At 48.3% G+C, this 14,280-nt stretch overlaps 1 protein-coding gene across 1 annotated transcript in view; it reads left to right on the top strand.

The window, feature by feature from the left end:
- The window catches only part of LOC124009342 (zinc finger FYVE domain-containing protein 9-like), a 50,760-nt gene extending 39,358 nt beyond the window's left edge, over positions 1 to 11,402 (top strand). The window contains 6 exon segments of the mRNA XM_046321034.1: positions 4,107 to 4,257; positions 4,937 to 5,011; positions 6,402 to 6,564; positions 8,380 to 8,485; positions 8,958 to 9,140; positions 10,663 to 11,402. Coding sequence (XP_046176990.1) covers positions 4,107 to 4,257; positions 4,937 to 5,011; positions 6,402 to 6,564; positions 8,380 to 8,485; positions 8,958 to 9,140; positions 10,663 to 10,824 — 840 coding nt within the window. The 3' untranslated portion in view covers positions 10,825 to 11,402.
- Positions 11,403 to 14,280: the final 2,878 nt, after the last annotated feature.

Raw genomic sequence — 14,280 nt, 5'->3', positions numbered from 1 at the left:
TAAACAACGTTTGCCATGTTTCTGCCAATATTATGGAGCTAATTTGGAATATTTTTTGGCGTTGTGGTGACCGCAATTTCCGGGCGATTTCTCAGCCAAACGTGAAGAACAAACGGAGCTGTTTCGCCTACAAAAATAATATTTTGTGAAAAATGAACTTTGGCTATCTACCTGGGAGTCTCATGAGTGAAAACATCCGAAGTTCATGAAAGGTAAATGATTTAATTTGCTTGCTTTTCTGATTTCTGTGACAAGGTTGCCTGCTGCTAGCAAGGCATAATGCTATGCTATCGATAAACTTACACAAATGCTTGTCTAGCGTTGGCTGTAAAGCATATTTTGAAAATCTGAGATGACAGGGTGATTAACAAAAGGCTAAGCTGTGTGTCAATATATTTCATTTGTGATTTTCATGAATAGGAATATTTTCTAGGGATATTTATGTCCGTTGCGTTATGCTAATGAGTTTCAGGCGATGATTACGCTCCCGCATGCGGGTTTGGGAGTCACTAGAGGTTAATATTAGCAGCAGAGATGCGCAATCCTGTTCAGCAGTGGGAAGGATGAGCCACACCTGGTACACACGGTCTATACCAGCTGGTGAGCTGTGGGGGATAAGTGTGGGCAGACAGGCTCCGCTTCCGATTATACATATATCGCCACAGGCGACCCTCTTGCTTCCCCATTGATAACTAGTCATTTACCCAGTCGGCTACAGAGTAGCCGTTTGCCCTGTCGGCTACAGAGGAGTTAATAGTTAAATTATTTGAAATTCCTTTCTGTATCACAAAATGTTTGCATATATGTTACCATGACTACATTCAGTTGCAAAACAGTTCTATGACTAGAGGTGATGCCTGTTCAGGGGCAGAACGACAGATTTGTACCTTGTCAGCTCGGGGGTTTGAACTTGCAACCTTCCGGTTACTAGTCCAACGCTCTAACCACTAGGCTACCCTGCTGCCCCCAGAGCAGCCCATGATATGCTTTATGAATGGAAAATGTGGTCCACCAATGCACCATAGAAAGAAAAACACAGTTATTATGGCTATTATATTAATCTCTCAAGCTGTTTTCTCTGAGGAAAAGAGGTAGACTTAGCTACTTGTATTTTTTGCCACTGAACAGTCTCCATATATATATAAAAATGTTTACCCGGTCCCCGGGGGACCTTCAGATGAGTCTTGAGGCCTAGAGCAAAACAACCGACATGTTCGTATTCGTGAGAGTCTCACCTTTCCACAGAGGGGTCACATTAGTATGTAACCCAAACTGTTCGGATGCTACAGACAGAAAGTTCCATAGAGGGGGTCATAATAGTTTTTAGGCCAAACTGACTACATCACTGGGTGAACCGGTCATTATCTGGAGGTTTAGTGACTCCACTACATCACTGGGTGAACCGGTCATTATCTGGAGGTTTAGTGACCACTACATCACTGGGTGAAACGGTCATTATCTGGAGGTTTAGTGACTCCACTACATCACTGGGTGAAACGGTCATTATCTGGAGGTTTAGTGACTCCACTACATCACTGGGTGAAACGGTCATTATCTGGAGGTTTAGTGACTCCACTACATCACTGGGTGATACAGTCATTATCTGGAGGTTTAGTGACCACTACATCACTGGGTGATACAGTCATTATCTGGAGGTTTAGTGACTCTACTACATCACTGGGTGAACCGGTCATTATCTGGAGGTTTAGTGACCACTACATCACTGGGTGATACAGTCATTATCTGGAGGTTTAGTGACCACTACATCACTGGGTGATACAGTCATTATCTGGAGGTTTAGTGACCACTACATCACTGGGTGATACAGTCATTATCTGGAGGTTTAGTGACTCCACTACATCACTGGGTGATACAGTCATTATCTGGAGGTTTAGTGACTCCACTACATCACTGGGTGAACCGGTCATTATCTGGAGGTTTAGTGACTCCACTACATCACTGGGTGAAACAGTCATTATCTGGAGGTTTAGTTAGTGACCACTACATCACTGGGTGAAACGGTCATTATCTGGAGGTTTAGTGACCACTACATCACTGGGTGAAACAATCATTATCTGGAGGTTTAGTGACTCCACTACATCACTGGGTGAAACAGTCATTATCTGGAGGTTTAGTGACTCCACTACATCACTGGGTGAAACAGTCATTATCTGGAGGTTTAGTGACTCCACCACATCACTGGGGGAAACAGTCATTATCTGGAGGTTTAGTGACTCCACTACATCACTGGGTGAAACAGTCATTATCTGGAGGTTTAGTGACCACTACATCACTGGGTGAAACAATCATCATCTCCTGTACTACATCTGGACTACAATGGAAACTACGCGACTGCGGTGCACCCCCATACTTGTCTCACACTCATTCTGTACCCCCATACTTGTCTCACACTCATTCTGCACCCCCATACTTGTCTCTCACACTCATTCTGCACCCCCATACTTGTCTCTCACACTCATTCTGCACCCCCATACTTGTCTCTCACACTCATTCTGCACCCCCATACTTGTCTCTCACACTCATTCTGCACCCCCATACTTGTCTCTCACACTCATTCTGCACCCCCATACTTGTCTCTCACACTCATTCTGTACCCCCATACTTGTCTCTCACACTCATTCTGCACCCCCATACTTGTCTCTCACACTCATTCTGTACCCCCATACTTGTCTCACACTCATTCTGCACCCCCATACTTGTCTCTCACACTCATTCTGTACCCCCATACTTGTCTCTCACACTCATTCTGCACCCCCATACTTGTCTCTCACACTCATTCTGTACCCCCATACTTGTCTCTCACACTCATTCTGCACCCCCATACTTGTCTCTCACACTCATTCTGCACCCCCATACTTGTCTCTCACACTCATTCTGTACCCCCATACTTGTCTCTCACACTCATTCTGCACCCCCATACTTGTCTCTCACACTCATTCTGTACCCCCATACTTGTCTCACACTCATTCTGCACTCTAACACGAAGGAACCCAGGGATATGACAGCTTGTATGAGCCACTCTTAACACGAAGGGACCCAGGGATATGACAGCTTATATGAGCCACTCTAACACGAAGGAACCCAGGGATATGACAGCTTATATGAGCCACTCTAACACGAAGGAACCCAGGGATATGACAGCTTGTATGAGCCACTCTAACACGAAGGGACCCAGGGATAGGTTTCGTTATTCCCTGTAAGCCGTAGTAAATGTATAGTTTCTCTGCTTTCTCACGGAGGAACCCAGGGATATGACGCGTGGACTGTTGGACAACAGCTTGTGTGAACGCTTTTAACTGTCTTGTCTAAAACGCTCCAGATTCTCATTTGTTTTCTTCCTTGTGAATTACAGTTTAGAAATGTCAATCGCATACAGTTGAAGTCAGAAGTTTACATACACTTAGGTTGGAGTCATTAAAACTCGTTTTTCAACCTCTCCACAAATTTCTTGTTGACAAACTATAGTTTTGGCAAGTCTGTTAGGACATCTACTTTGTGCATAACACAAGTCATTTTTCCAATTGTTTACAGACAATTGTTCCACTTATAATTCACTGTGTCACAATTCCAGTGGGTCAGAAGTTTACATACACTAAGTTGACTGTGCCTTTAAACAGCTTGTAAAATTCCAGAAAATGATGTCATGGCTTTACAAGCTTCTGATAGGCTAATTGACATCATTTGAGTCAATTGGAGGTGTACCTGTGGATGTATTTCAAAAATCAGCCAAGACCTCTGTGGGGGGGGGGGGGGGGGGGGTTGATAAAGAAATTGGATCTAATTTAGAGTCCTGTTCATATACTGTAACCACGTTTGAACAGGCAGAACTGATCTGGTTTAGAGGGTCTTTGTCCAAACCCCACTTCCCCCAAACCTCTACACCCCAGGGCATGCTATTGTTTTCATTAAATATGATTTTTTTCTCACAGCTACAACAGAGACGAATGAAATGTTATTCCAACCCTCGCTATGAACAAGTGACAGGGTTCGTCCGGTGACATGACAGATTGGGACCTTTTAATGACACAACCATATTCTCTGTCCCCTCCAGCTAATGACACAACCATATTCTCTGTCCCCTCCAGCTAATGAAGGCTATGAACAAGTCCAATGAGCACGTCTTGGCCATGGGGGCGTGTTTCAACGAGCGGGCCGACTCCCACCTGGTGTGTGTACAGAACGATGACGGAAACTACCAGACACAGGCCATCAGCATTCACCATCAACCACGCAAAGGTAGGGTCGACACACAACGTGGAGTCATAGTCTGGTAAGGTCGACACACCACAACGTGGAGTCATAGTCTGGTTGGGTCGACACACCACAACGTGGAGTCATAGTCTGGGAGGGTCGACACACCACAACGTGGAGTCATAGTCTGGTAGGGTCGACACACCACAACGTGGAGTCATAGTCTGGTAGGGTCGACACACCACAACGTGGAGTCATAGTCTGGGAGGGTCGACACACAACGTGGAGTCATAGTCTGGTAGGGTCACGTGGAGTCATAGTCTGGTTGGGTCGACACACCACAACGTGGAGTCATAGTCTGGGAAGTGGACTAACTCAACCAGAGGTGGAGTCATAGTCTGGGAAGTGGACTAACTAAACCAGAGGTGGAGTCATAGTCTGGGAAGTGGACTAACTAAACCAGAGGTGGAGTCATAGTCTGGGAAGTGGACTAACTAAACCAGAGGTGGAGTCATAGTCTGGGAAGTGGACTAACTAAACCAGAGGTGGAGTCATAGTCTGGGAAGTGGACTAACTAAACCAGAGGTGGAGTCATAGTCTGGGAAGTGGACTAACTAAACCAGAGGTGGTGTTGGTGTTGAATCCCACCCCTTCAGATGGCTTACGATTTAAATGGAAATGTCATGGCGATTTTTAAAACCAGTATTTGTTGTTTTTCTTCCAGTGACCGGCGCCTGCTTCTTCGTGTTCAGTGGTTCTCTAAAGGCAGGACACCTGGCCAAGACCAGCATTGTTGAAGGTACTCCCGTTTACCCACCTGTTATATTGTTAATAGGATGTACCCACCTTGTTAATAGGATGTACCCACCTTGTTAATATACCTGTTGTTCCCTGTAGACGGGGGGTGATATACCTGTTGTTCCCCTGTAGATGGGGGGGTGATATACCTGTTGTTCCCTGTAGATGTGGGGGGGGGGGGGGTGATATACCTGTTTTTCCCCTGTAGACGGGGGGGGTGATATACCTGTTTTTCCCTGTAGACGGGGGGTGATATACCTGTTGTACCCTGTAGACGGGGGGGGGTTGATATACCTGTTGTACCCTGTAGACGGGGGGGGGTGATAGACCTGTTGTTCCCCTGTAGACGGGGGGTGATATACCTGTTGTTCCCCTGTAGACGGGGGGGGGGGGTGATATACCTGTTGTTCCCCTGTAGACGGGGGGGGTGATATACCTGTTGTTCCCCTGTAGACGGGGGGTGATAGACCTGTTGTTCCCCTGTAGACGGGGGGGGTGATATACCTGTTGTTCCCTGTAGACGGGGGGGGTGATAGACCTGTTGTTCCCCTGTAGACGGGGGGGGGGTGATAGACCTGTTGTTCCCCTGTAGACGGGGGGATATACCTGTTGTTCCCCTGTAGACCTGTTGGTAGGGGGGTGATATACCTGTTGTTCCCTGTAGACGGGGGGGGGGGTGATATACCTGTTGTACCCTGTAGACGGGGGGGGGTGATATACCTGTTGTTCCCTGTAGACGGGGGGGGGGGGATATACCTGTTGTTCCCTGTAGACGGGGGGATATACCTGTTGTTCCCTGTAGACGGGGGGGGTGATAGACCTGTTGTTCACCTGTAGACGGGGGGGGGGGGGTGGTGATATACCTGTTGTTCCCTGTAGACGGGGGGGATATACCTGTTGTTCCCTGTAGACGGGGGGATATACCTGTTGTTCCCTGTAGACGGGGGGATATACCTGTTGTTCCCCTGTAGACGGGGGGGATATACCTGTTGTTCCCTGTAGACGGGGGGGGGGTGATAGACCTGTTGTTCCCTGTAGACGGGGGGGGGGGGGGGGGGGGGATATACCTGATGTTCCCCTGTAGACGGGGGGATATACCTGTTGTTCCCTGTAGACGGGGGGTGATATACCTGTTGTTCCCTGTAGGAGGGGGGGTTGATATACCTGTTGTTCCCCTGTAGATGGGGGGGTGATAGACCTGTTGTTCCCTTGTAGACGAGGGGGTGGTGATATACCTGTTGTTCCCTTGTAGACGAGGGGGGGGGTGATATACCTGTTGGTTGTACCCTGTAGACGGGGGGATATACCTGTCGTTCCCCTGTAGACGGGGGGTGATAGACCTGTTGTTCCCCTGTAGACGGGGGGGTGATATACCTGTTGTTCCCCTATAGACGGTGTGATGGTGCAGATCACAGGAGAGACTATGGACGCTCTACGGCAAGCCCTGAGGGACATGAAGGACTTCAGTATCACCTGTGGCCTGGTCGACCAGGAGGACAGACAGGAACATGTTCACATACAGTGGATAGAAGATGACATCAACTTCAACAAGGGGTACGGGGAGAGGTGGAGAAAGAAGTGGAGGGAGGAAGAGGCGGGGAGAAGGGAGGAAGTGGAGGGAGGAAGAGGCGGGGAGAAGGGAGGAAGTGGAGGGGGAGAAGGGAGGAAGTGGAGGGGGAGGCAGGGAGAAGGGAGGAAGTGGAGGGGGAGGCAGGGAGAATGGAGGAAGTAGAGGGAGAGGCAGGGAGGAAGTAGAGGGAGAGGCAGGGAGGAAGTAGAGGGAGAGGCAGGGAGGAAGTAGAGGGAGAGGCAGGGAGGAAGTAGAGGGAGAGGCAGGGAGGAAGTAGAGGGAGAGGCAGGGAGGAAGTAGAGGGAGAGGCAGGGAGGAAGTAGAGGGAGAGGCAGGGAGGAAGTGGAGGGTGAAGAAGTGGAGGGAGAGGAAGTGGAGGGAGAGGCAGGGAGAGGGAGTGGAGGGGAGGGAGAGGGATTGGAGGGGGAGAAGGGAGGGAGAGGAAGTGGAGGGGGAGAAGGGAGGGAGAGGAAGTGGAGGAAGTGGAGGAAGTGAAGGAAGGGAGGAAGTGGAGGGAAAGGAAGGGAGGGAGAGGCAGGGAGGAAGTGGAGGGAGAGGCAAGGAGGAAGTGGAGGGTGAAGGAAGGGAGGAAGTGGAGGGAAAGGAAGGAAGGGAGGGAGAGGCAGGGAGGAAGTGGAGGGAGAGGCGAGGAGGAAGTGGAGGGGGAGGCAGAGAGAAGGGAGGAAGTGGAGGGGGAGGCAGAGAGAAGGGAGGAAGTGGAGGGGGAGGCAGTGGAGGGGGAGGCAGAGAGAAGGGAGGAAGTGGAGGGGGAGGCAGAGAGAAGGGAGGAAGTGGAGGGGGAGGCAGAGAGAAGGGAGGAACACATACAGTGGGTAGGTGACCATCACAATTTCAACAAGGAGTGTTTTCTGAATTTCAAATCAACTCCACAACACTCCTATAGATCTGAGGGGATTAGATAGATATCAACCCCTAGCCCCGACACTCCTATAGATCTGAGGGGATTAGATAGATATCAACCCCCAGCCCCGACACTCCTATAGATCTGAGGGGAGTAGATAGATATCAACCCCTAGCCCCGACACTCCTATAGATCTGAGGGGAGTAGATAGATATCAACCCCTAGCCCCGACACTCCTATAGATCTGAGGGGAGTAGATAGATATCAACCCCTAGCCCCGACACTCCTATAGATCTGAGGGGAGTAGATAGATATCAACCCCTAGCCCCGACACTCCTATAGATCTGAGGGAGTAGATAGATATCAACCCCTAGCCCCGACACTCCTATAGATCTGAGGGGAGTAGATAGATATCAACCCCTAGCCCCGACACTCCTATAGATCTGAGGGGAGTAGATAGATATCAACCCCTAGCCCCGACACTCCTATAGATCTGAGGGGAGTAGATAGATATCAACCCCTAGCCCCGACACTCCTATAGATCTGAGGGGAGTAGATAGATATCAACCCCTAGCCCCGACACTCCTATAGATCTGAGGGGAGTAGATAGATATCAACCCCTAGCCCCGACACTCCTATAGATCTGAGGGGAGTAGATAGATATCAACCCCTAGCCCCGACACTCCTATAGATCTGAGCGGATTGGATAGATATCAACCCCTAGCCCCGACACTGATTGGGTGGGTGACAAGGTAATGTTGCCATATTTCTTCCAACGATCCAATCCTGTCTCAATCTACAGGAGTGGCTGGAGGTTAGAGATCGATTTGGACCTTTTTTTATTTATTTATTTACAGTACTCTCTGCCTTTCTTGTGTCCATCTATGACTGACAGTAAATGTTAACTATTACCCCCCCCTCCTCCTCCTCAACACAGAGTGATCAGTCCTATCGATGGGAAGTCTATGGAGTCCATCACTAGTGTGAAGATCTTCCAAGGGTCGGAGTTCAAGGCCAACGGGAAGGTCATCCGCTGGACAGAGGTATGTAACGTGTTGTCATCCTCCCTTCACCCTTCTCCCCAGAGGTTCAGCCCCTCTGAAGGGATGGGAGGAGAGGCTTCTCCCCCGAGGTTCAGCCCCTCTGAAGGGATGGGAGGCGAGGCTTCTCCCCAGAGGTTCAGCCCCTCTGAAGGGATGGGAGGCGAGGCTTCTCCCCAGAGGTTCAGCCCCTCTGAAGGGATGGGAGGCGAGGCTTCTCCCCCGAGGTTCAGCCCCTCTGAAGGGATGGGAGGCGAGGCTTCTCCCCCGAGGTTCAGCCCCTCTGAAGGGATGGGAGGCGAGGCTTCTCCCCAGAGGTTCAGCCCCTCTGAAGGGATGGGAGGCGAGGCTTCTCCCCCGAGGTTCAGCCCCTCTGAAGGGATGGTTCATTCCCCTTCATGGATTTAAAAGGAATGGATTGGTGTTGAAAATATTGATGTCTAATTTCCCCCTCTCGCTCTCTCTCTCTCTCCAGGTGTTCTACCTCCAGAGTGATGACCAGGCTCAGCCCGACGGTCTGAGTGACCCTGCTGATCACAGCCGTTTGACGGAGAACGTAGCGAGGGCGTTCTGTGTGGCGTTGTGCCCTCACCTGAAACTGTTGAAGGAGGATGGCATGGCCAAGCTGAGCCTACGCGTCACCCTCGACTCAGAGCAGGTAGATAGTTTGTTGTTGTTGTTGTATATTGTCATCAAAGGTACAATCCAGATCCCTCTGTCCCTTGTGACAGCAGAGCACAACGATTTCTGCCAATCATGGCAGCCAAAGCATCTGTTAATTGTCTTCTAAACCAGGGTAAGAAACAACAAGCTGTTTGTGATGACTTGGTGCTGGACTAGGTGACAGAGTAATGTAGCTGTGTTCTACAGTAACCTAGGTGACAGAGTAATGTAGCTGTGTTCTACAGTAACCTAGGTGACAGAGTAATGTAGCTGTGTTCTACAGTAACCTGTGTATGTGTGTGTGTGTGTATGTGCGCCCAGGATAGATTGATTGGAAATGTTTCTTGTGCTTTTTCAATACATTTCTGTGTTCTATTCATGTGCTGTTCTAATAACCCATGTCTGTGTTCTATTCATGTGCTGTTCTAATAACCCATGTCTGTGTTCTATTCATGTGCTGTTCTAATAACCCATGTCTGTGTTCTATTCATGTGCTGTTCTAATAACCCATGTCTGTGTTCTATTCATGTGCTGTTCTAATAACCCATGTCTGTGTTCTAATAACCCATGTCTGTGTTCTATTCATGTGCTGTTCTAATAACTCATGTCTGTGTTCTAATAACCCATGTCTGTGTTCTATTCATGTGCTGTTCTAATAACCCATGTCTGTGTTCTATTCATGTCCTGTTCTAATAACCCATTTCTGTGTTCTATTCATGTGCTGTTCTAATAACCCATGTCTGTGTTCTATTCATGTGCTGTTCTAATAACCCATGTCTGTGTTCTATTCATGTCCTGTTCTAATAACCCATGTCTTTGTTCTAATAACCCATGTCTGTGTTCTAATAACCCATGTCTGTGTTCTATTCCTGTCCTGTTCTAATAACCCATGTCTGTGTTCTAATAACCCATGTCTGTGTTCTAATAACCCATGTCTGTGTTCTATTCATGTCTGTGTTCTAATAACCCATGTCTGTGTTCTATTCATGTGCTGTTCTAATAACCCATGTCTGTGTTCTAATAACCCATGTCTGTGTTCTATTCATGTGCTGTTCTAATAACCCATGTCTGTGTTCTATTCATGTCCTGTTCTAATAACCCATTTCTGTGTTCATGCAAGTGACTGAACGAATGAATCCTCACTTATCAGTATCTGCAATTTGGCAGGACGCCCAAACCTTGTTTTGAGAATGAAAGATATCTCCGTTTTTCAAGGTCTCCCGCTTGTAGAGAAGAAGCCTCGTGTGGCATTGGTCTGTCAGATGAATGAAACAAACGAATTAATTATGAATTGATGAATAAGCTAAATCATACAAATATGACTTGTCAGTATATAAGGGAACTAACGGGACCGTCCCGTTTGAGCTTCTGACAGACGTTCACTATGGTGCGCGCTGACCATTTAAAAAATTATTCATTTAAGATTGACTTCAAGTGGTAATTTCCACAACATTGTGTAGAATTTCCATGAATATAGATCGATCAATCATAACTACCTGTCTCTGTCCTGTTCCTAGGTGGGTTACCTGGCGGGCAGTAATGGCCAGCCTCTCCTCCCCCGTTACCTGAGCGACCTGGACAGTACCCTGATCCCTGTCATCCACAGCGGGGCATGTCAACTCAGTGAGGGCCCTGTCATCATGGAGCTGGTTTTCTACATCCTGGAGATTATCTCCTAGGAGACGGATGCAACGGACCCCCCCCTCCCGTCTCCTGGTTCTCCCTTTCTCTCTTCCACCACCTCTTTTTTTCCCCCTCCCATTCTGCCTCGCCTCCCATCCCTTCAGAGGGGCTGAAAACTGAGCAGGGCAGCTAGCTAATGTTACTGTCCCTTCACCAGACGGACAGCTAGCTCTGCTGGTTGGCTACCAGCTAGCTAATGTTGCTATCCATTCACCAGACGGACAGCTAGCTCTGCTGGTTAGCTACCAGCTAGCTAATGTTGCTATCCCTTCACCAGACGGACAGCGAGCTCTGCTGGTTAGCTACCAGCTAGCTAATGTTGCTATCCCTTCACCGGACAGCTAGCCCTGCTGGTTGGCTACCAGCTAGCTAATGTTACTGTCCCTTCACCAGACGGACAGTTAGCTCTGCTGGTCGGCTACCAGCTAGCTAATGTTGCTATCCCTTCACCAGACGGACAGCTAGCTCTGCTGGTTAGCTACCAGCTAGCTAATGTTGCTATCCCTTCACCAGACGGACAGCTAGCTCTGCTGGTTAGCTACCAGCTAGCTAATGTTGCTATCCCTTCCAGACGGACAGCCTCTGCTGGTTAGCTATCATCTCTCCCTCTCTGCACCCTTCTCTGTGGACCAGATCACATGATCCAGGAAGTCTGAGTAGCATTCCAGTTCCACTGTGGTAGCTAGAGGACAAAGCATAAGCACTGCACTCTGGGAAATGTTATTCTCTGAAGGCCTTGTTGTAGCATGGGGTGCTCTGAGGACCTTTGGAGAGGTGTCCAGAGCTCTGCCTGATGAAACGGCACTTCTATCTCCGCTGACAGGGACATCACGCGGTCCGGTGAGCTAGGAAGGTTAAAGAAACTCAGAGAGAGAGAGAGGAAGCATCCTCCTGTTGATGTGGTTTCATTTTGCACCCCGGTGCTCAGTGTCGGTGCCTACAGGCACAACTCTTCACAGAGGAAGGAAGGGTTTAAGGAAGGATTGAAGGAAGGATGCAAGAAAAGGAAGGACTCTCCTCAGGGGTCTTAAGTCTGGCCTCTTTTAGCTTTATCCAATGATCACCAGATTCTTTATTTCCTGACGTGGACCGACTACAGTTTGTTTGCTCTGGTTGTGTTGTTGGAATGTTTTCTAGACAGCACAATTGTAGTTGTCTCACTGGATCCTCCTGTAGCAGAGATGCAGCACAGCATCCTACTCCCTATTTAGGGCACAACTTGACCCCATAGGTCTTCGGTGAAAAGTCGTGATCTATATAAGGGATAGGGGTCCATAGATTTGGGATGCAGCGCAGCCCAGGACTGCCCTCTGCTGTGTGAATAAGGACCTAAACAGATTTTGTAAGAATAATGTAGTTCTGTTCTTGAGGATGAGAAACTGTAATGTCTTATTTTTGTCTATAAATTTGGCAGAACAAGCCCCTCTCCCCCAATAGACATGCTGACATTTCGTAAAGATGGTGACGGTAAATCTGAAGTTGTGTGTAAACAAAGATCAATATATTATTAAGAACTTGAGACATGACCATTGTGGTTTTGTTGGTATAAAACAATATGCCTACGATATGAACGAGCAGTGCTACGATAGATAGACAAGTCTCATCTGTAAACTCAGACAATCACGCATGAATATCTGCAGGAGATGCATTGACAAACATCATTTAAGGTATACGTTTGTATACCGTATGTATTAAAGATAGTCATTTGATTGTGACGATAAAATAAATGTGTTTGGCAGGACAGTAATTGAGGACGTAGTATAATGAGGACAATGAATAAACAAACTGCTATGGAGAAATTTACATTAAAATGGTTATTGTTGGAGGGTTTCATTCCTCCTGGGTCGTGTTCATTCGGCACCAAACGGAAGAAAACGGACTGTGACAGGAAGGGACTAACTGAACTACCTGTCCAATGAGGAACACTCGTTTTCATTTTCCACTGTAAAACGTTTTGCGCTAATTTAATACGGCGTTGGAGTTGTCCAATAAGAAACACTTTTCTTTTTGTGTGTCTTTTGCATAATTATTTTCTGTAACATGCCCTAATGAACAGCACCCAGTTTTCTGGAGAGGGGGGGACGATCATTGTCATTGTGTGTGTGTCAGTGGCTTCCTTATCCTCACACTGCAGTGTGCAACTTCAATAGGAAACATTTGAAAGATTCTTTTTCGTCCCAAGATTTTCCATGAATGTATTGGAACCTTACGAAACGGGGCGGGACCTACCTAAAATGGTCCAATAGAAACTCTCTTGTTATGACCAATCATTTTCCGTTTGCTTACGGTGTACACTAGTGAACACACCCTTTGACTCTCCTCCCTCCCTGGCATTACTTCAGGTGTGCGTTACCCGAAGGTGTAATTGTTTTTGTTTTTCTTGATGGTAGCATTTTGTTATTGAATTTAAACAGACTTTCTACCAGAACTCTGTACTGCATGTATCCAGAAACCAACTCGACAAGCTCGCAATGGTGACGAGAGCAAACCAACTTCTCTGCAGACAACATTCTGCCGTCGTGTGGATCGAGTCCAACACAAAAACATCCATTGGATCAGCCTTGAACATGGCTGGATTTTCAGAAAATCCTGTTTTCTTCTTCATTTTAACATTTTGATAGCATCAATCCAACAAAACAAACATCTGTATGAAAAAACCCTGTACATCTTTACCGTTCACTACAAATGTCTAAACCAATCAAACTGTAGTATAATAAACATGTATATACAAGTTAAAAGCATCTTTCCTTTTTTCCCTCCCAAATACACATTCTGGAATGTCACACTAGAACCTATAAGCTGTACACTGAAGTCTCTTTAGAATAAACATTAGAACCAAGTGGAGCGGAGGGGGAACGTATTGGAGCGGAGGGGGAACGTATTGGAGCGGAGGGGGAACGTATTGGAGCGGAGGGGGGAACGTATTGGAGCGGAGGGGGGAACGTATTGGAGCGGAGGGGGAACGTATTGGAGCGGAGGGGGAACGTATTGGAGCGGAGCGGGGGGGAACGTATTGGAGCGGAGGGGGGAACGTATTGGAGCGGAGGGGGGAACGTATTGGAGCGGAGCGGGGGGGAACGTATTGGAGCGGAGGGGGGACGTATTGGAGCGGAGGGGGACGTATTGGAGCGGAGGGGGGAACGTATTGGAGCGGAGGGGGGAACGTATTGGAGCGGAGGGGGGAACGTATTGGAGCGGGGGGGAACGTATTGGAGCGGAGGGGGGAACGTATTGGAGCGGAGGGGGGAACGTATTGGAGCGGGAGGGGGAAACGTATTGGAGCGGAAGGGGGGAACGGTATTGGAGGGGGGACATGTTGGAGCGGGGGGGGACATGACATATTGGAGCGGAGGTGGGGGAACGTATTGGATCGGAGGGGGAACGTATTGGATCGGGGGGGGGGACATATTGGAGCGGAGGGGGGAGGGGGGGACATATTGGAGCGGAAGGGG

Source organism: Oncorhynchus gorbuscha, linkage group LG22, assembly GCF_021184085.1.
Source record: "Oncorhynchus gorbuscha isolate QuinsamMale2020 ecotype Even-year linkage group LG22, OgorEven_v1.0, whole genome shotgun sequence".
NCBI classification, from domain to species: Eukaryota; Metazoa; Chordata; class Actinopteri; order Salmoniformes; family Salmonidae; genus Oncorhynchus; species Oncorhynchus gorbuscha.
Note: the sequence above shows the minus strand (reverse complement) of the source record. Positions and strands in the feature narration are given on the sequence as shown.